This window comes from Salmo salar, chromosome 04 (genome assembly GCF_965601325.2).
Source record: "Salmo salar chromosome 04, fSalSal1, whole genome shotgun sequence".
Lineage (NCBI taxonomy): Eukaryota > Metazoa > Chordata > Actinopteri > Salmoniformes > Salmonidae > Salmo > Salmo salar.
In genome coordinates this window covers 18,890,712-18,912,873 of record NC_138294.1, presented here as the reverse complement: position 1 = coordinate 18,912,873, position 22,162 = coordinate 18,890,712, and the positions used below count along the sequence as shown (strand labels likewise).

The 22,162-nt window shown below is 43.6% G+C and overlaps 1 protein-coding gene across 5 annotated transcripts; it reads left to right on the top strand.

The window, feature by feature from the left end:
* Window positions 1-9,152: 9,152 nt before the first annotated feature.
* LOC106602326 (ras GTPase-activating protein-binding protein 2) lies at window positions 9,153-16,232 on the top strand. 5 transcript variants are annotated; one of them, XM_014194895.3, is made up of 13 exons: window positions 9,153-9,372; window positions 11,101-11,219; window positions 11,331-11,412; window positions 11,656-11,829; window positions 12,179-12,269; window positions 12,377-12,482; window positions 13,623-13,803; window positions 14,040-14,141; window positions 14,238-14,343; window positions 14,529-14,588; window positions 14,684-14,812; window positions 15,021-15,139; window positions 15,800-16,232. In XM_014194895.3, the coding sequence occupies exons 2-13, from the start codon at window positions 11,125-11,127 to the stop codon at window positions 16,085-16,087; spliced, it is 1,533 nt and encodes a 510-aa protein (XP_014050370.1). In that variant the 5' UTR covers window positions 9,153-9,372; window positions 11,101-11,124; the 3' UTR covers window positions 16,088-16,232. The 5 variants fall into 5 exon arrangements, with proteins under 5 accessions (XP_014050370.1, XP_014050366.1, XP_014050364.1 ...); XM_014194891.3 differs by having other exon boundaries at window positions 15,021-15,148; XM_014194889.3 differs by having other exon boundaries at window positions 11,656-11,841.
* The last annotated feature ends 5,930 nt before the right edge of the window (window positions 16,233-22,162 follow it).

Sequence of the window (22,162 nt, the reverse complement as noted above, 5' to 3'; positions counted from 1 at the left end):
TTAATTTACACGTGATGTGTGATGGTGTTTTTACATACTTATCAACTTTGTCACATTGTATTACCTTTACTCACTGTTGTGTTATTCATGTCCATTAGATGGCGCTCATTCTCCAGTTTTGATTTAAATCACCCACCGGCTCAATTCACAAGGGAGTTAAGAACTAAAGGTAGTTACTTCAAGGTAACAATCGCTGTTCAAGAAAGTACTCTTTTTTTATGTGTAACTTATAACAAACGCACAGTATACCTTCGTTGTTCTTCACCCTTGGCATTGTTTGGTCAAGGACTGATAACTATACACCCACTGCTGTTTACATCATAGCTGTACTTTCCAATAACTGGATTGGATTGATTGAGTTCCTTGACTGAATGAGTCATCATGACTGATAAGATGTTGTGTTCATCTCTCAGAACAAGTCTCTACAGTTCAGATGAGGAGAGAACAGCTGTGGTGGAACCGCCAGCCTGATACAGTAATGTAGTCTGTACAGATGGAATGCTGTTGGAATTCAGGGTTGGGTAGGTTACTTTATGGTACTGTCAGGGTTGGGTAGGTTACTTTATGGTACAGTCAGGGTTGGGTAGGTTACTTTATGGTACAGTCAGGGTTGAGTAGGTTACTTTCTAAATGTAATCCGTTACAGTTACTGGTTACCTGTCCAAAATTGTAGTCAGTCACGTAACTTTTGGATGACCCAAATTCAGTATAATCTAATTACTTTCAGTTACTTAAGAGGAATTAGAGGAGACAAGAAGACAAGAAATATCCATCAAATACATTTGGTGTGTGGTCAGACTTGTTCAGGTGGAACAAACTTAACTTCGCAAACATCCTTTCTGAATTTGAAAGTTATCTGATTATATTTTTTTGCTGGTAATTTAACTGATTACACTTACAGTTTTGTTGTAATAAAATTACTCCCTAACCCTATGTGTGACGATAACTAAGCAATATGTTATCCTTTGTTGGGTACTTGAATCATATTCAGTAGCAAGTAACAACAGCAATAGGATATGGTTAGTAGTGATATATCTGATCAAGTTTTTTGGTGTAATCACTATCAATTACAACTTTATTTAAAAAAATGGCGGCGAGACAACCAAAGTCCTGGCAAACATTTTAGTTTTCCAACACTGTCCCGCTTCAAAACAAACAAAATAATTAAGAATATGTAATATTTCCATATTAGAGCTATTTGTCAAAACAAGGCCTCTGGCACACTAAATTTCACAATAGGCTCTGTGCTATATCACAAAGCATTGGCATGAGAGGGTTGTTTAATTAGCATGTATCAGCCTTCATAATAGATTTCCATGGGAAAGAGACTTCAGATAATTTTGCAGGCATGGATGTCAACAGTGCTGTCTGTGTTCTATCTGCAGTGACTATCCTCGTGATGTTATCTGATGACAAAGAAGGTAGGTATCATCTTTAGAGTTTGCTGTAACTATTTACAAATTGTATTTTTTTTCTCAGAGACTTTGTACCATGTGTTCTAAAGTAAACCTTTGTACGGGTTATTTTTGCATTTATCAAGCTTTGTGATGTCATGATGTATTCTTCATAGAATCAACTCTTTCTTTCTACAATCCATCCCTATTTGTAAGGGGTGCGTAACTGGTGGCAGGGAAGTCAAACGCAGCAGAGAGCAGAACTTGGTGAATAGCCGGAGCAGTTTAATATATAAAACTAACGGCATACAAAACAACAAACACATGAGTACAAAACCCGTAGCACACCAGTGACACATAGCACACAAACTTACAAAATAAACAATTCCCGACAAGGACATGGGGGAAACAGAGGGAAAATATACAACATGTAATTAGGGAATTGAAACCAGGTGTGTGTGAAAACAAGACAAAACAAATGGAATATGAAAAATGGATCGGCGATGGCTAGAAGACCGGTGACGTCGACCGCCGAACACCGCCCGAACAAGGAGAGAAACCGACTTCGGCAGAAGTTGTGACACTAATGGTGATGTGATTAGTGATCTAATTAGAAACAAGCATACCATGTTACATAACTGCCTCTACAAATGCAACACTGTGTAAGAGCCAAATGTCACCCTATTCCCTTGAGCACTGTTTTACACCAGGGCCAATAGGGCTCTGGTCAAAAGTAGTGGACTATATACCGAATAGAATGTCTATTGAGATGCACACATTGTGTGTAATGTCAAGAGATCTTTTCATATGATGTCATGCCATTAGGTTATCAAAACCATTATAGGTGAGTTGTTCATTGCCTTCAGTCAGAACGAACAAAGATCAAGCATTCCTTTCCTTTGATCAAAATATTATAATTTTTATCCTCGACAGGCAAAGGTGTTACAAACAGCCGCAAATACACTACATGACCAAAAGTATGCTCGTCGAACATCTCATTCCAAAATCATGGGCATTAATATGGAGTTGGACCCCCTTTGCTGCTATAACAGCCTCCACTCTTCTGGGAAGGCTTTCCATTAGATGTTGGAACATTGCTTCCATTCAGCCACAAGAGCATTAGTGAGATCGGGCAATGATGTTGGGTGATTAGGTCTGGCTTGCAGTCGGCGTTCCAATTCATCCCAAAGGTGTTCGATGGGGTTGAGGTCAGAGCTCTGTGCAGGCCAGTCAAATTCTTCCACATCGATCTCGACAAACCATTTCTGTATGGACCTCGCTTTGTGCACGGGGGCATTGTCATGCTTAAACAGGAAAGGGCCTCCCCCAAACTGTTACCACAACAATTGGAAGCACAGAATTGTCTAGAATGTTATTGTATGCTGTAGAGTTAAGATTTCCCTTCACTGGAACTAAGGGGCCTAGCACGAACCATGAAAAACAGCCCCAGACCATTATTCCTCCCCCACCAAACTTTCAAATCAAATCAAATCAAATTGCATTGGTCACATACATGTGTTTAGCAGATGTTATTGCGGGTGTAGCGAAATACCTGTGCTTCTAGTTCCGATAGTGCAGCAATATCTAACAAGTAATATCTAACAATTTCACAACATATACCCAGAACACACCAATCTAGGTAAAGGAATGGAATTAAGAATATATAAATATATGGACGAGCAATGTCAGAGCGGCATAGACTAAGATGCAGTAGAATAGTATAGAATAAAGTATATACATATGAGATGAGTAATGCAAGATATGTAAACATTATTAAAGTGACATTATTAAAGTGACTAGTGTTCCATTTATTAAAGTGGCCAATGATTTAAAGTCTGTGTATGTAGGCAGCAGCCTCTCTGTGCTAGTGATGGCTATGTAACAGTCTGAAGGCCTTGAGATAGAAGCTGTTTTTCAGTCTCTCTGTCCCAGCTTTGATGCACCTGTACTGACCTCGCCTTCTGGATGATAGTGGGGTCTACAGGCAGTGGCTCGGGTGGTTGTTGTTGTCTTTCAAATTGCCATTATGCATTCGGGCAGGTAGCGTTCTCCTGGCATCCGCCAAACCCAGATTAGTTTGTCGGACTGCCAGATAGTGAAGCGTGATTCATCACTCCAGAGAACGTATTTCCACTGCTCCAGAGTCCAATGGCGCCGAGCTTTACACTTCTCTAGCCAACTTTTGGCATTGCGCATGGTGATCTTAGGCTTGTGTGCGGCTGCTCGGCCATGGAAACCCATTTCATGAAGCTCCCAACGAACAGTTCTTGTGCTGATACTGCTTCCAGAGGCAATTTGGAACTCGGTAGTGAGTGTTGCAACCAAGGACAGACGATTTTTACACTCTACACGCTTCAACACTCGGCGGTTCCGTAGTGTGAGCTTGTGTGGCCTACCACTTCGCGGCTGAGCCGTTGTTGCACCTAGACGTTTCCACTTCACAATAACTGCACTTACCGCTGACCGGGGCAGCTCTAGTAGGGCAGAAATTTTACAAACTGACTTGTTGGAAACGTGGCAATAGCATCCTATGACGTTGCCACGTTGAAAGTCTCTGAGCTCTTCAGTAAGGACATTCTACTGCCAATGTTTGTCCATGGAAATTGCATGGCTGGGTGCTCGATTTGTCAGCAACAGGTGTAGTTGAAATAGCTAAATCCACTAATTTTAAGGGATGTTCACATACTTTTGTATATATTGTGTATTTTCACAGTATCTTCATTATCATCATCATCATAAATGGTCATCCATTTCTTATCCTTAACAGTTAAAGGTGTTACAAACTGTCACAAATATTTCCGCAGTGAGTATTTTCATTATCATCATCATCATAAATGGCCATTCATTTATTTTTGACTGTACAGTTTGTGCTTCAATAAAAATGTAATAAACATTGTACTTTTAGTGGGCAATTCTGAACATGAACAATCGATCCATTCCATTCTATTTTGGTTCCTAGGGCTCCAGAAGTGCTCTGAGGTGTGTCTGGTTCCTTGAAGGCTATCAGGTCACCCCGAAGGACGAGGAGAGGGGAGACGGGTATAAGGAGTTCCAGCTAACCCCTCCACTCCCCCTCCCAGACCACCACAGCCTTCCCCCCTGGTGTAGCTCTCTCTTCCACTGGGGCGTATTTTGTGTACCCCATGGTGGTCAATGTGGCTGGGAAGAAAATCTATTCGGCTGCCAAGTTCCCAGAAATGAGAGAGGTATAACAGGGCACATAGGTACAAGTCGTACCCATGCCTGCCGGGAGCAATGTGCAGCAGTCTGGTAACCTGACAAGGCCTGGGTCCAACCAGTTCTGGTCATCCCTTGGTACTCTTCACTCCCTCCTGAGAGAGGGTAAGGGGTGCTATGCCCCACCTGTAGTGGTGGTGATCAAGGGTGTGTATACAATACTAAAAGCTGTTAACTCTGCCAGTGATGTCAAAGTGATGCTCAGTCACGGATACTCCAGACCAGTAATAGTGGTGCTAGTGGAAACCAGGCTATCCAGTTCCTGCTCATCAAGTCGCCTCTGATTCCAGTGGTATTGGGATTCTCCTGGCTCGAACAACACAATCCCCTCATTAACTAGCACCACGCCGCCTACATTGATGGATACCTACATTGGGGACTCCCTAGCTGCTGGATTTATCTGTCGATCTTCCTCTCCCGCTGGGACGGGGTTCTTCTTCATGGAGAAAAAGGATAAGACCCTGCGCCCGTGCATTGACTACTGGGGACTCAATGACATTATGGTTAAGAACCGTTACCTGCTATCACTCATCTCCTCGGCCTTCGAGCTGCTCCAGGGGGCCATTGTATTTTCCAAGCTGGATCGACGGAACGCCTACCACCTGGTGTGGATACGAGAGGGGGACGAGTGGAAGACCGCCTTCAACCCGGCCAGTGGCCACTACGAGTATCTGGTCATGTCCTTTGACTTCACCAACACCCCTGCTGTGTTCCAGGCTCTGGTGAATGATGTTCTCCGTGACATGTTTAAACGGTTCGTCTTCATCTACATTGATGACATCCTCGTCTTCTCCCGCTCCCCTCAAGAACACATGCTCCACGTCCGGCAGGTCCTTCAACGTCTTCATCTCCCATCGCCTCAACGCCACGGAAAGGAACTATGATGTGGGGAATCGTGAGCTTCTCGCGGTGAAGATGGCGTTGGAGGAATGGAGGCCATTGTGTGGACTGACCACAAGAACCTGGAGTATCTCCACACCGCCAAGCACCTCAACTCCAGGCAAGCCAGATGGGCCCTGCTGTTCACATGGTTCAACTTCTCCCTCTCAAACCAGCCAGGATCCAAGAATGTCAAGCCAGATGCACCGTCCCACCGCTATAGCCCCACGACTACTTTTATTTTTTATTTATTTTTATTTCACCTTTATTTAACCAGGTAGGCAAGTTGAGAACAAGTTCTCATTTACAATTGCGACCTGGCCAAGATAAAGCAAAGCAGTTCGACAACATACAACAACACAGAGTTACACATGGAGTAAAACAAACATACAGTCAATAATACAGTAGAAAAATAAGTCTATATACAATGTGAGCAAATGAGGTGAGATAAGGGAGGTAAAGACAAAAAAGGCCATGGTGGCAAAGTAAATACAATATAGCAAGTAAAACACTGGAATGGTAGATTTGTAGTAGAAGAAAGTGCAAAGTAGAAATAAATAATGGGGTGCTAAGGAGCAAAATAAATAAAATAAATAAATACAGTAGGGGAAGAGGTAGTTGTTTGGGCTAAATTATAGATGGGCTATGCACAGGTGCAGTGATCTGTGAGCTGCTCTGACAGCTGGTGCTTAAAGCTAGTGAGGCAGATAAGTGTTTCCAGTTTCAGAGATTTTTGTAGTTCGTTCCAGTCATTGGCAGCAGAGAACTGGAAGGAGAGACGGCCAAAGGAGGAATTGGCTTTGGGGGTGACCAGAGAGATATACCTGCTGGAGCGCGTGCTACAGGTGGGTGCTGCTATGGTGACCAGTGTGCGGAGATAAGGGGGGACTTTACCTAGCAGGGTCTTGTAGATGACCTGGAGCCAGTGGGTTTGGCGACGATTATGAAACGAAGGCCAGCCAACGAGAGTGTACAGGTCGCAGTGGTGGGTAGTATATGGGGCTTTGGTGACAAAACGGATGGCACTGTGATAGACTGCATCCAGTTTGTTGAGTAGGGTATTGGAGGCTATTTTGTAAATGACATCGCCGAAGTCGAGGATCGGTAGGATAGTCAGTTTTACGAGGGTATGTTTGGCAGCATGAGTGAAGGATGCTTTGTTGCGAAATAGGAAGCCAATTCTAGATTTACCTTTGGATTGGAGATGTTTGATGTGAGTCTGGAAGGAGAGTTTACAGTCTAACCAGACACCCAGGTATTTGTAGCTGTCCACATATTCTAAGTCAGAACCGTCCAGAGTAGTGATGCTGGACAGGTGGGCAGGTGCAGGCAGCGATCGGTTGAAGAGCATGCATTTAGTTTTACTTGTATTTAGGAGCGGTTGGAGGCCAAGGAAGGAGAGTTGTATGGCATTGAAGCTCGTCTGGAGGGTTGTTAACACAGTGTCCAAAGAAGGGCCAGAAGTATACAGAATGGTGTCGTCTGCGTAGAGGTGGATCAGAGACTCACCAGCAGCAAGAGCGACATCATTGATGTATACAGAGAAAAGAGTTGGCCCAAGAATTGAACCCTGTGGCACCCCCATAGAGACTGCCAGAGGTCCGGACAACAGGCCCTCCGATTTGACACACTGAACTCTATCAGAGAAGTAGTTGGTGAACCAAGCGATGCAATCATTTGAGAAACCAAGGCTATTGAGTCTGCCAATAAGAATGTGGTGATTGACAGAGTCGAAAGCTTTGGCCAGGTGAATGAATACGGCAGCACAGTATTGTTTCTTATCGATGGCAGTTACGATATCGTTTAGGACCTTGAGCGTGGCTGAGGTGCACCCATGACCAGCTCTGAAACCAGATTGTATAGCGGAGAAGGTGCGGTGGGATTCAAAATGGTCGGTAATCTGTTTGTTGACTTGGCTTTCGAAGACCTTAGAAAGGCAGGGTAGGATGGATATAGGTCTGTAGCAATTTGGGTCAAGAGTGTCCCCTCCTTTGATGAGGGGGATGACAGCAGCTGCTTTCCAATCTATGGGAATCTCAGACGACACAAAAGAGAGGTTGAACAGGCTAGTAATAGGGGTTGCAATAACCTCACGGACCTGCTTCCCTCCCGGAACCCGAGACCATCCTTCCCACTTCGTGCCTGGCAATGGCACTCAGCAGCGGGTCAATAGGGTAGCATGTCCGTGAGGTGCAGAGTTCCCAGCCGAACCCCGGGGGGGGGCCCCTGACAACCGGATGTTCATTCCTGATGCCGTCTGCTCCGCGGTCCTGGAGTGGGCCCACTCTCCAGGTTTGCCTGCCACCCGGGCACCCGTCAGACCCTGGCCTTTGTGCGACAGCGCTTTTGGTGGCCTATTTTGGTCCCTGACGTGTCCGCATTCGTCGCCACTTGAACGGTGTGTGCACAGAATAAGACTCCTCGGCAAGCTCCGGCTTGTTTCCTCCAACCTCTGCCGGTCCCCCAAAAGGCACCTAAAGGATTCTCAGACCATGAGAAACAAGATTATCTGATCTGATGAAACCAAGATTGAACTCTTTGGCTTGAATGCCAAGTGTTACGTCTGGAGGAAACCTGGCACCATCTCTACGGTGAAGAATGGTGGTGGCACCATGGTGGGATGTTTTTCAGCAGCAGGGACTCGGAGACTAGTCAGGATCAAGGGAAAGATGAACAGAGCAAAGTACAGAGAGATCCTTGATGAAAACCTACTCCAGAGTGCTCAGGACCTCAGACTGTGGCGAAGGTTCACCTTCCAACAGGACAACAATCCCAAACACACAGCCAAGGCAATGCAGGAGTGGCTTCAGGACGTCTCTGAATGTCCTTGAGTGGCCCAACCAGAGCCCGGACTTGAACCCGATCGAACGTCCCTGGAGAGACCTGAAAATAGCTCCCCATCCAACCTGACAGAGCTTGAGAGGATCTGCACAGGAGAATGGGAGAAACTCCCCAAATACAGGTGTGCCAAGCTTGAGGCGTCATACCCAAGAAGACTTGAGGCTGTAATCGCTGCCAAAGGTGCTTCAACAAAGTACTGGGTAAAGGGTCTGAATACTTATGTAAATGGGACATTTCAGTAAAAACCTGTTTTTGCTTTGTCATTATGGGGTATTGTGTGTAGATTGATGAGAAGAAAAAAACAATTTAATCAATTTTAGAATAAGGCTGTAACGTAACAAAATGTGGAAAAAGTCAAGCGGTCTGAATACTCTCCGAATGCACTGTAGGTGTGTCTCCTGATACTGGCAGGCATATGACAGGCTTGTTTCTGTGGCTCTAGGTTTCCTCCAGTTTTTGTATTCAAAAGTATTAATTGTAGCCTTCAAGTTATCTGCTGTCTGTCAGGAATAAAACATATCTTTGCCTCATGCATTAAAGAGTGCTCAATTTTGTAGTGTATAGAACATACTATATGAACATGATTTTCTTTATAAATATGTTTTAAGTCACAGTGAATCTCTTTTTAAATGTTCGCTGATAAAGAATATTATATTATGACAAAATAAACCCGTTGTGACGTCATAACGTCTGGATTTTTAGGCAGGAAGGCAGGCGGGAAAATACACCAAATTACGTCACAATTAATGTTGTCCAGTGTAAAAATATCATTGGCTACTCCACTGTCACGGGGGTTCCTGCCCTAGATTGCAGGGGTTAGACAATAAATTTGAAGTCTATCGCTTTAAATTCCAATCTCTGATACAGCAGAGATCATTAAGTCTGTCAGTAGAGGGTGAGAAATATTATAAATTACACCTGAAATATTCTTCATATTTCAGAGTATAGTCTTTGACGACCAGAATCGTTTATAGTCATAGTTATTTAATCACTGTGTTCAATTAGATAGGTATTTCAAAAGGTAAGTTACCTTTTAATAAAAAAAAAAATTAATAGCTAAACTGTCTACCGTTAATCTGACTAACATTTTATTAATGGCTAGCTACTGTAGTTGTTCTCGGGAAAAAGTTAACGTTTGAGTTAGTGAAGGTCTTTGTTGGCTCACTGTACAGTATGTGTCTTCAATTAATTCCATGTCGACAATTTGAGTTAAAGGGAAAAACAGTCATGGTATCATGTGATGCTAAACCCCGAATTTTACCGTGTTCAATTTTATTTTTTCTCATTTATTAACTAGCTATAGCTCAAAATACCTAGCCAGTCGGCCTTTGTATTATGTGCAATGCTAACACGAGCACTGGTGTCGACACTATTGCTTGCTAACCAGTTCTGTTCAAGAAAACCCTGCCTGCCGGTGCCAGGATTTAGGCACTTGCACGAGCGTGTTAGCCGGTCAGAATAGACCAATGTGTATTGTCTAGTTACAAAGTGATTGTTGCTAGCTGTTCAACGTTTCTTATTCATGAAATTGAGCCACATGACTTTGCATCATTAAAGTGTTGATGCATATTAATACACGAAGGAAAACTGATAGGGGTAAACAAAGTTGTCAGACAAGGTAGCTTGAGAAAAAGCAACGACGCCACAAATCTAGCTTAGCGCCATTAGCTGCCTAACGTTAGCTAATGTACCAGTTTCACTATAATTTAATTAGCAACCGGTACGGGCTTAACTGTGCTTATTGTTTATGAAAATGTATACTGAAATTACATTCGAATATTGGGGGTAATGTTATTTGGTTAACACTGCGTGCATTGATAACTTTGAGCTAGCTAGCGAGTTTTCCCAATTTGGCCTAGCAAACTAGCTACTTTCCCAACCTAGTTGTAGGAAGCCAGCGTTAACTAGCTAATCCTCGTTTACCTTACAAGTATGCTGCCCTTACTAGTTTGCTAAATACACTTCCAAATAAAACGAGGCCTCTTTCAAAGCATATGGAGTTGGTCTACTATTTCTAGCAACATTTGTTATGTCTGGTATCAAGGCCAGGGAAATGATTCGACGATGCCACACAAAAATAGACATCCAGCTACGACAGAGGCTGTACCAGGTCGTGGGAGGCCTTCCGCAGTTGTCACAATAGGCCTGGCTACTATCAAACAAATTAATTTAACATTACCCTAATTTGTTCATTTGATTAGTAACATATGTTCAGACAATCTCTCAACTCTTCTGAGAACGTCTCGTTGAAGTCGACCTATGCTTTGTACCCCTCTTGTGTCCGGGTGGATAAACATGATGGCGCAGTTGCACGCTAGTGGGTGCTAACAAAGTAGGTAGTTAGCTAGCCAACTAGCAACGATAAATATGTATCAGTTTAAAATGTGAACACGAACAACTTGGTGCATTGTCGTGGAGTTGAACGCATTGACTTTGTCTTCATATTCTCAACTAATTTCAAAACTAGAAAGCAACGTCTTAATAACCAGTTTCTGTACACAATTTTCTATTAGCTGAAATTTGCATGCAAATAACTTCCATGAACGATTCATAAGTTGCTCAGTTTTCCATTGGTTTCATTCTGATATTAAGGGTTGATATTGTACATGTTGCCTCAATTATGTCCAATATGAATGAGTTGTCATGGCTTTATTTTCCTTCTGCAATGCTGACCTGCATGTTCTTAGGTTACTTCAAAGTATTACTTAATTTCAAGATTAAAATATGTTTTGTTAACGTTCTGTTTCAGCACTTGATATTGATTACCAAAGAAATGGTGATGGAGAAGCCAAGTCCCCTGCTTGTAGGGCGGGAGTTTGTGAGGCAATATTACACACTCTTAAACAAAGCACCCGATTTCCTGCACAGGTACTGACCGATTTGTCTAGATTGAATAGCCCACAGTATGTGATAACTTTCCATTGCTTTATGTAGACTTGTGCCAGCAGGACTTTAAATGTCTCTGCTTTGTCATGACAGGTTCTATGGAAGGAACTCCTCCTATGTTCATGGCGGACTCGACTCCAACGGGAAGCTTGCAGAAGCGGTGTATGGCCAAGCGGTAAGTGTCAATAACCTAAATCAAAGATCCAGATGACAACTACCTGTTTTGAAAAACATAGCACAGTCAAGAGTCTTCACTCGGGATGCTTTTCATGCAAATCTCAAACAATTTAGATTTTAAAATATATTTTTAATAACCTTCCAAGTGCTGTGATGTAATAATTCAGGGAATTTGATTCTATTATAAACCACTCCTGGCCTTGTGATTTACTTCTAACTGTACTTCCTTCACCTTACCCAGGAAATCCACAAGAAGGTCCTGTCCCTGCAGTTCCAAGAATGCCACACGAAGATCAGACACGTGGACGCCCATGCCACGCTGACTGACGGCGTTGTGGTCCAAGTGCTGGGTGAGCTCTCCAACAACGGCCAGCCAATGAGGAAGTTCATGCAGACCTTTGTGCTCGCTCCAGAGGTGCGTAGTACGGTAGGCTAAAGGGCGGGGCTCACTGCACACACTTTACTAAGCATTGGCTAGTTGTCATATTTTAATTGTCACTCACTCGGAATTTTGGATTGTGTTCAGCAGTCACAAAATAGTAGAATGAATTGAAGTGGAGCGACTACCTGCGTTGTGTTCAGTAGGGCTCAATGTTCAGGAAGTACCTCCCCAGTTCACTCTGTTTCAAAACATTTTATGCCCACTGAAAACAACTCTTAACTTTTTTTTTTTTGATTATGAAGCACCTCAACTATGAGGAAAAGCACATTTTCTTCAGCTATTGCAGCACAAATAATAATAGCTTGTCTGGCTATTTCCACAGGGTTCCGTGGCAAACAAATTCTACGTACACAACGACATCTTCCGCTATGAGGATGAGGTTTTCGGTGACTCTGAGGCTGAACTTGATGAGGGTAAGAAACTTTGCACTTTGTCCAGTTAAATTCTCTTCAATGTTGAATTTGGTTGTCAAGTTGTTTATGGTCTGTGAACTTTGTTTTGTTAATCGATGATACCTCAGAATCTGAAGAGGAGGTTGAGGAGGAGCAGGAGGAGAGACAGCCATCCCCAGAGCCACTCCAGGACAGTCCTAACAGCACTACTTACTACGAGCCTCACCCTGTCATGTAAGTCTATGCCATGGAGACCACCATGCCAGTTTGACAATGATGTTTAGATTAATGGTGACTAGATGTACTTAATGATCTGTTTTAGAGAAATTGAGTTTACGTACAGGTAGTGCACTGCATTAAAAAACAATAAGGAAACATGGCATACAGTTGGTATGTACACTCACCGGACAGTTTATTTGGTACACCCATCTAGTACTGGGTCGGCCCTGCTCTTTGCCTCCAGAACAGCCGGAATTGTTCGGGGCATTCAACAAGCTATCGGAAACGTTCCACAGGGATGTTGGTCCATGCTGATGGCGATGGCATCACACAGTTGCTGTGGATTGTTCGCAGCATGAATGTACTGCCGTCTAGCCCATTCCAATTGGTCTATTGGGTTGAGGTCTGGGGACTGCGCAGGCCACTCAAGTAAATTGAACTCGATGTCATGCTCCAGGTGCTGTTTTTCCACTCCTTGATTGTCCAAACTTGGTGACCATGTGCCCACGAGCTGCATTTTGTTTTACCTGATAGGTGTAGAACCCGGTGTGGTCGTCTGCTGCAATAGCCCGTCTGTGACAAGGATCAACGAGATGCCGTTCTGCACACCACTGTTGTACTGTGCCGTTATTAATCTAGTTGTGGCCCGCCTGTTAGCGTGCACGATTCTTTCCACTCTCATTCTACCTCTCTCATCAACTCGCTGTTTTTGCCCACAGGACTGCCGCTGACTGGATGTTTATTTTTCTTTCTTTTTGTCGCACCATTCTTGGTTTACTCTAGACATTGTCGTGTGGTAAAATCCCAGGAGGACGGCCATTTCTGAGATACTGGATCCGGCGCGCCTGGCATCAATGATCATACCACGAGCAGTCTTAAGTCACTCGTTTTGCCCATTCAATCGAACAGTAACTGGATGCCTGTCTGCCTGCTTTATCTAGCAGGCCACATGACTCACTGTCTGTAGGAGCGGTCCATTTTCATGAACGGGGTGGGGTACCAAATTAACTGGCCAGTGAGTGTACAGTTGCATCATATTTGTGTCAAGAAGAAATGTGACCGAATCCAATCATATTGAGCTTGTATCTGAGTTTATAATAAGGTACATCTAGGTCAACAGCTGTAGAAAACTTGACTGATTTCTGCTTCATTTAGCAATGGTGTTGAGGAGCCCATGGAGGAGCCGGCTCCAGAGCCTGAGCCCGAGCCTGAACCGGAGCCCGAGGTAGAGGAGCTGAAGCCCGACGTGGAGGAGAAGGTGATGGAGGAGCTGGAGGAGAAGGCCCCCTCCCCGGTCCCCGTAGAGTCCCCACCCAGCACCCAGGAGGCCCCCAAGGTTGGTCCACTCTCCTGGTACAACGGTGCTATGACCATTATAACATGCAGGTTGCATCTGAAATCCCACTGCTATTCTCGCTGGACAAAAGTTCACTATAGAAGGAATAGGGTGCCATTAGCACTATTGCACTGATTACTGTCAAGATATCTGCCTTTCAAAAATTGTACAAGGAAAGTATATTGTACTGTGTTCTACTGATTGGCACGGTTGAATTCTGACTGAATTCCTGGCAGACCTTCTCCTGGGCCTCGGTGACCAGTAAAAACCTGCCTCCTAGCGGTACAGGACCCTCCTCTGGAATCCCCCCCCATGTTGTTAAAGCACCAAGCTCACAGGTAACCGCTCCCCCCCGTGTCTTGTGTGTGTCTGGGCTGAGTGTTGTCTGTGGTCAAGTAGGTCTCATCTCCTCTGTGTGTCGCGTTCCTTTACAGCCCAGAGCGGAGAACAAACCTGAGAGCCAGACGGCCCCTCTCCGGGGACCTCGGGACCAGCGCCCCCGCGACAGACCAGCCTTCGTACAGCGAGCATCCAGACCTGGTAAGACCAGTGGGACCTAATGGCAGTGTGTTTTTCAATAGACGCACTGTCTACACGCGCAATATGCTCTTGGTTTTAGGTCTGCTTAGTTCTCAACATGTCACCAACGTTACGGGTGCTCACACTTCTGTTCTAGTCTTTATTATTTACACCTGGGTCAATGTGTGCACGTCTCTGTCACTTAGATGGTGTTGCACCTTCAGAATCACAAACTGGGAAACCCCACTTCAGTTTTGTCAACAAAGGTAATAAAGCTGTGACTTTGTACTAAATGGGCTCTCTTCAGTGTTGGTACAGAGTGACGGTGCAGATGGTAGCTAATGACTTCTCCTGACTGCAGGTCGGGGCGAGGCGGACCCTGGTGAGATGGACAGCAGAAGGATCATCCGGTACCCAGACAGCCACCAGCTCTTTGTGGGCAACCTCCCTCATGACATTGACGAGGCAGAGCTCAAGGACTTCTTCATGAGTAAGCACTCGTACACATGAATGGTTATTTAGCCATGCCATTTTCTTGTTGTTCAAAGTATCAATAGAATTTTGTGCATTTGGAACAGTTTACATCTTCTATCCTTTTGGTAAGGTGTGACTAACGAGTTAAACTCCAGATGACGTAGCAGGAGGACAATGTATGATTTTCGGGATTTGGAATTGAAAACTAAAATGTCTTCCTTCAGCTTTTGGCAATGTAGTGGAGCTGAGGATCAACACCAAGGGAGTCGGAGGAAAGCTGCCCAACTTTGGATTTGTGGTCTTCGACGACTCTGACCCTGTCCAGAGAATCCTGGGGGCGAAGGTAGGGGGGGCAAGTACTAACTTCATCATTATCCCCCTCATTCACACTGGTGTTTTGGTGGCACACGGCTTGGTGTTGTAAATCACTACCCATGGGTTTTCTGCACAGTATCCTAATCCCCAAATCTGTAGCCCGTTTTCCCTTAGTTTGAATCTCAGCTATAGGAGACTGAGTATTCAAGGTTTTACTGGATCAAAATGGTGCTGGGGGGGGGTGCTGACTCGAAGTTTGAGGCCCTCCCGTTGTCCGCAGAGGCAACATTCAGCTTGGCTTATGCTATCTGAGTCTCAAACGTTCTAACAAAATCAATGGGGTTCCCATGCTCTGACAAAAATACTCCTGAATGTATCAATTTTGGTATTTGATTCTCCCTGACTCTTATTTTTGGTGATTGTTGGTTCTCAAGGATCATAATAAAAAAAAAATATTGGGGGCTCTTGTTTTGGCTGTTTGGACATAGGTGGCCCGAAAACACTTAGGAGGCCTGCCCAAGACTTTCCTATGCAGGAAAACCACAAACACAATCGATACAACCTAAGATGCAACAATAGGGTTTTATGGTGTGCAAACCAGTGAATGAGAAGGATTGTGAAAAGGGTATTTTCTTAAGGTCCCCTATCACCTGCCAGTCCTGTATTAACGGTCTCCTCTGTCCTGTAGCCCATCATGTTCCGCGGTGAGGTGCGTCTGAACGTAGAGGAGAAGAAGACCAGGGCGGTACGTGAGCGGGAGGTCCGTGGCGGAGGAGATGACCGCAGAGACATGGGGAGACGCGGCGACAGGGGGCCCGGTGGCCCGCGAGGAGGCATGGTGGCCGGCAACGGGATGATGCGTGACAGCAGGGGCCCCCCACCCAGGGGCGGCATGGGTGCGCCCAAGCCCGGCCTAGGCTCTGGAAGAGGAGCAGGAGGAACCGCCGAGGGCCGCTTCACCACCCAGCGCCGCTGATAGTGCCACCTGCAGTTCGGAAGTAGTACCACGTTCTTCATCTTCTACCGTTCTCGTTAACGAAAAAAAATCTACATGTATAAACATATATACTTTTGTTTGTTTTTCGTTTCGGTAAAAAAGTATTTTTGGCTTTGGAATGTGACACAGCCTGTCAACTATTTCTTCTTTGATGTGACAGACAAAAATGAGCAAACGTAAAATTTGCATTTTCGCTTTACTTAGCTGTGAGCTGAGCGTCCTTTTCCAGTGTTGTCAAGAATTCACAAACATTAATTTGTAAATTTGAGGAAAAGCAACCAGGAGTAATCTGCAACGTTATAGGAGGAGGGACTGATAGACTTTTACCTACGATAATACAGCCCATCATTTGGAATAGAGATTATTATGCCTCAACTTACCGGGCACTACGTCACGAAACCCCTCTTAATGCACATTTTATATGTGGGAGTTCTCTGCCCGTTACTGTTGGGAAAGCATGAGGTGAATTTCCTGCTATGGGGGGGCTTGCATTTAGTTTTTTCCTTTTCAAAGAACACTGCTTAAAACAAATTGCATAATGCACTCATCAATATGCACTAATGGGTACTTTTGTCATGTTACATTGACATCCTGGGAACACAGCTGGTTGAGACATCTACTGTTGTCTCAAAGCTAAACGACGTGACAAGGCAGGCCTCCACTTCAGGCCTGTTTACTGTGACCAATATACTTTTCTCTCACATCTTTCATCTGCGAACCCATAACTATGCTTCAATTACTGCTGGAATACAACAAGGCACAACAAACCAATCTACAGAATGATTATTTTCCTAAATGAATTTAATAAAAAGCTCGAAGTTCCTGGACTGCACCGAACGGGGAAATAAAAGGATGGTCCACAGACACAAACCAAGCTGACCAATAGGAGAGTGGTGGTGATAATGTTTGTGGAGACTCGCTCCCTATTCTTTGTTGATAGTTTTTTTTTTGTTTTTCATGCATTTTTCTTCCCTTCCCTACACTTGCCAGAACTGTGAAACTGGGCCCCCCCTCTTCTCCCTCCATTCCCCGTCAAGTGTACGGAGGAACATAATAAATGTACAGCAAAAATCATAGTTCACTGTATGATTTAATTTTTTTTTTTTTTCAACTTGACTATAAAAGCATGATGGTGCCTTCTATTTCATCTTTCCAGTCTTACTAGTGAGTTGAGGTCAGGGTGTCCGGTGTTGCTCCCAGCTCCAATTGATCTACTCTACCTACCGAGGCCAGGAGATTTTGCCGTGTTCTTCACAGGATTATAACGTTTTTCTGGTGCTCATTTCACTCTCCCATAAGTACTGTTCAACTACCTAAGATGATGTGCTGCAAGTTGTGCATTTGTTTATAGTATCTGCTCTTGGGTTTTGAAGAGACTAGAGAGACAACGGGTGCCTGAAGTTTTAATGTTAAATGTCCCAGAGATGTGTTATTATGTTAAAGAAAGGACTCATTGGAACATACTAGTCATGGTGTGTGTGTGTGTGATTCTTGGTTAGTCAAGCAAATGGGATCAGTTGAAGAGTTTGGATCTGCAGTATTGATGAGTGGTTTGCTTAGTAACTGTAACGGACAGTGAAAATGAAATGCCCTCTTAAAGGAAAACGTTGTATTGCACGGCTCAGACGTGGGCTAGACGGTTCTGAATCGGTACGGTCAGTCGGAGCAGCGTGGTCTTTGTCTCGAACGGTGGCACACGGAATAAGCCCTGGATCCAAGGGCATCCGACTGTTTCATCAACAACAAACATTTTTCGTTGGCAGCAATTTTTGTAAAATGGTCGTCTTAGGTGTGGTTTAGCCTTAGTGCAAACTTGATCTGGGATGACACTCACTTTTTTTAATCCATTTATGCGTTCATATTTTTTTTAAATGCTGATAATATTCAATGTGCTGTGTACCGATTTTTCTATAATTTTTTTCCCTCTAAGGCAAGTCAAAATAAGATTTCTATACTAGTACTCTGCCAGTGAAATGGGACGTTTTCTTTTTGTGACTGTGTGAAAGGGAAGACCTCGGTTTCAACCTGGGATAGAATCGGGGAGGAGAAATGACAAATATTTTGCACTTCTTTTTTTCTTATACTGGTCTTCTTGCACTGAAACGGAAAGTTAAATCTGATGTAGCGCCTTTTCCAAAATGTCGTACTGAGGTCTTCCTTGTCAGGTGGTGTTGCGCTATTTCTGAAAATTTCTGGGACAATCTGTCACAGTAAAAACACTTTCCACATCCTACCCCCTTTTTGACATAGTTCTCATAATAAATTTTCTCGTGGCATGGGCCGGCTTAAAAAGCCAGTCACACTGGTGGTTGCTGAAATGCATGTACCTTTTGGTTGGATTGGAGCGACGTGTGTGTGTGTGTGTGTGTGTGTGTGTGTGTGTGTGTGTGTGTGTGTGTGTGTGTGTGTGTGTGTGTGTGTGTGTGTGTGTGTGTGTGTGTGTGTGTGTGTGTGTGTGTGTGTGTGTGTGTGTGTGTGTGTGTGTGTGTGTGTGTGTGTGTGTGTGTGTGTTATGGGAAGAGGCCATTTTGAAATTGAGCCCCTTTCTCCAGGAACCCATTGTTGGTCACTGCAGAGCTACACCCCTCCCCATGTTTCCACATATGGACAAGTTTCACAGTTGCCTATATACTCATAATGTGAGTTTCATATTATGGCTAAGAAAAGGGCACTTACTACGATTTTACTTTTGCAATGGGCAACAAGGGCGAGGAGAGTCAGTCGAGTTGAATGCCATCATGCTTTCTGGCTAGTTTTCTGAAGTCAGTGCTTTAAAACTCAGTGGTGTTAAAATGTTTATTGGGAGCAGATTTGTACTTTTATTTTTTCTGCTCTGAAATTTCAGTGAAAACCCCCATCTCTACCCCCAAGTTTCAAAGGACCCCCTAAAGCAAAGGCTGTAAACTTTTTCCACTGTTGAAAAATGCTGTAGAGTGGATTTAAATGTATATCATTCCAGTCCTCTTTTCAGTGGAATAGGATTTCCTTCCTGGCTTTAGCAAGTGTGGTGCGCTAAGCAGTCAGTTGGTTGCCATCTTAATTTACTGTGTTTACCTTCTACTTGTTTGCTAGTAGAAACAAAAAAATGTGTTGCAGATGGAGCAAATTTGTTTTAGTTTTCCATTTTGAGTGTGTTTGGACTTAACATACAATAAACTACTGATATCTGCACCAGTCATCACGGTTGTCATGTTTTAAGGGGCACAGCAGTCAACCAAATGTCGTAAAAGACAAAGTTGGAAATGCCCCTAGATGTTGGATCCTACTTGAGATTATTAACAAAGCCAGAAGTAACGTGGGTCTCAACTATAAAGAACAAAAATATAAACTCAACATGTAAAGTGTTGGTCCCATGTTTCATGAGCTGAAATAAAAGATCCCAGAAATGCTCCATGTGCACAAAAAGCTGATTTCTCACAAATGTTGTACACAAATGTCTTTACATTCCTGTTAGTGAGCATTTCTCCATCTACCTGACAGGTGTGGCATATCAAGAAGCTGATTAAACAGCTTGGTCATTACACAGGTGCACCTTTTGCTGGGGACAATAAAATGCCACTAAATTGTGCAGTTTTTTTACTCAACATAATGCCACAGATGTCTCAAGTTTTGAGGGACTGTACAATTGGCATTCTGACTGCAGGAATGTCCACCAGAGCTGTTGCCAGATAATTGAATGTTAATTTCTTTACCATAAGCCACCTCCCAACGTTTTAGAGAATTTGGCAGTATGTCCAACCGGTCTCACAACCACAGACCACGTGTATCCACGCCAGCCCAGAACCTCCACATCCGGCTTCTCCACCTGGCTCCCCAGTGGCTGGGCCTATGCCCTCCCATGGCTGCGCCCCTGCCCAGTTGTGAAATCCATTGATTAGGCCCAATTCATTTGTTTGAACTTACTGATTTCCTTATATGAACTGTAACTTTGAAATTGTTGCATGTTGTGTTTATATTTCTGTTCAGTGTAGTTAGCACAGTCATAATTCTTGCTAAACCCCGCCTGTTTCTACAATTTCTCTTCTTAAAATGTTATTTCAAACCTAACCTTAACCACACTTCTGATTTCTAATGAAAGGAACGTTTCTTATTGGCAGTCCCTGTTTCAGTCCCTTTTTTGTCTCCTTCAGTTTGGTGCATAATGAACACCACCTCGTTCCAGCTCCCGTGGTAACTGTCTTGTGTTGATCTCAAAGGCAGGCGAGGTTGACCACACAGGTCTGCGTATTTGTGACACAGGCATGATACTCTCCGATAATGAATCCATGAATCATTGTTCGTTCTGGCTTGATTAAAAGTTGCAGTTGTCCAAACTGGCTTTCTTTGCAATGCAGGGTGTAATTTGTATTGTGCAAGCATCGTGATTCTGAAGGTAACATGTTAAACATATTCATTTAGTGTAATTAAATGGTTGAGCACTGCAGTCCAAAACAACTTAAAGACTGTTTATGAAAAGGAAATGGTTTATTTTTGTCATGTAAGCATATACGCATGATGCTGTGAGTGATTAAAAAATAAAAACATGATGCTTATCAACACTTCCACATAGCAGATTCAGCACACAATGGCACTGATCATATCATCCTCTACCGATCTCTTGTCTGGGAGAGTAATGGAGACTTAGCACCAGAAACTCTCAGCCATAGAAATAGAATCTATAGAACGGACACCGTTCTATTTATAAATGGTCTCAGGAACCCAATACTTCAGTCACTCAGAGAATTCTCTTCAGATGAACCTCCATGCAAAGCCTGGACATAGGCTGAGAATACAGAGGGGGGCATGAGGTAGTTGGGCACACTTCCATAACCTCTGGGAAACCAGCTCATGGGGTGGGGATGGCGTGCAGCAGCTCTCTGAGGGACAAAGAACATTGGTGGTGCAGGAGGGAGCCATTTATGTTGGGGGCACCAGGCCTGATGGGTAGGTATGGGACAACTGGAACCTGATGTTGGCCTTTCCCTTGTTTTTGTTATTGTCCAGGTGTGGGCTGCTGGTGGTAACATAAGTGAGAAAGTTGTTTTTGTTGTCAATTATATAAATTATATAAATGCCACCGAAGATCGACATAAGAGATCAATCATGTTTACTCAGTAGTCTTTAGCCTGGGATCCAAGCTGAATATCACACCATGTCACTGAAACAATAGTTATACTGATCAATATTCAGTTTGGATTCCAGGCTAGTCTGAATGTATTGATTTTTTTGACTCACATTGTCTGTCAAATCTGTGCACCTCTCCTCTCCCCTTCTCCAGGTAGTCTCCCGTGGGAATTGCCCCTTAATCGGGCCAGGAAGTGGGAGCCTCGTCGTTCCTCTCTGGATGACATTCAATACATTGTGAAAGTGATGCTAACACAGATTAATTTTAGTTCTGGACTAAAAATACTTCTAAATGGAAAATCTCCATAGAAAGTGCTTTTTAGTCCAGGGCTAGGCTTAATCTGAAATCGCCCCTGAATGTCCTGATCATCACTATCATTTCAAATGGCAAAGACTCTGTAACATTTAAAACATATATATTTTCACTCCATTTCCTCTAAAAATATATGACACTAACGTCATCATAGCATTTTGAAGAGAAGATCGCTCATATTTGATGTTGGATATTTAAATCCCCAGAAATTAGAAGATTTGAAAAAATAAAAAATGTACTTACCTGCAGAGAATACCTGGAGAGTAAGGAGAGAGAAAATCACTGCTCCTGTTAGTTTGACTTCCATTGTCAAAGGAACATGCTGAGATCTGTGCAGAGGCCTTTTAAGACAAGGAGTGGATCTGTCTGTCTCAGCGCCCTCTATAATAACTTTGATATTTCTGCACATTTGAATTTTTTATCCAGGTGTCTGGCTGGATCAGAGGTGTATTAGCATGTTATAATTACCCTCAGAGTACAATAACACCTGACTCAAACTCATAGCTACCAGACAGTTCCATCATTATATTGTGCAAATCAGATTGTGATAAGTAATCTCAAATGATAAGAAGGGTCTGGTCTAGGGCAATTTGTCTAAATAAAAAGGTAAGCTCTATCTCACTCTCTATCTCACATGT

Bases quoted from the DNA above. Each gene is read 5' to 3' on its own strand.
- LOC106602326 (XM_014194887.3), top strand. From the start codon at position 11,125: ATGGTGATGGAGAAGCCAAGTCCCCTGCTTGTAGGGCGGGAGTTTGTG. The intron at 12,483-13,622 runs GTAAGTCTATGC...TGCTTCATTTAG, and splicing joins TACGAGCCTCACCCTGTCAT to CAATGGTGTTGAGGAGCCCA. The intron at 13,804-14,039 runs GTTGGTCCACTC...AATTCCTGGCAG, and splicing joins GCACCCAGGAGGCCCCCAAG to ACCTTCTCCTGGGCCTCGGT.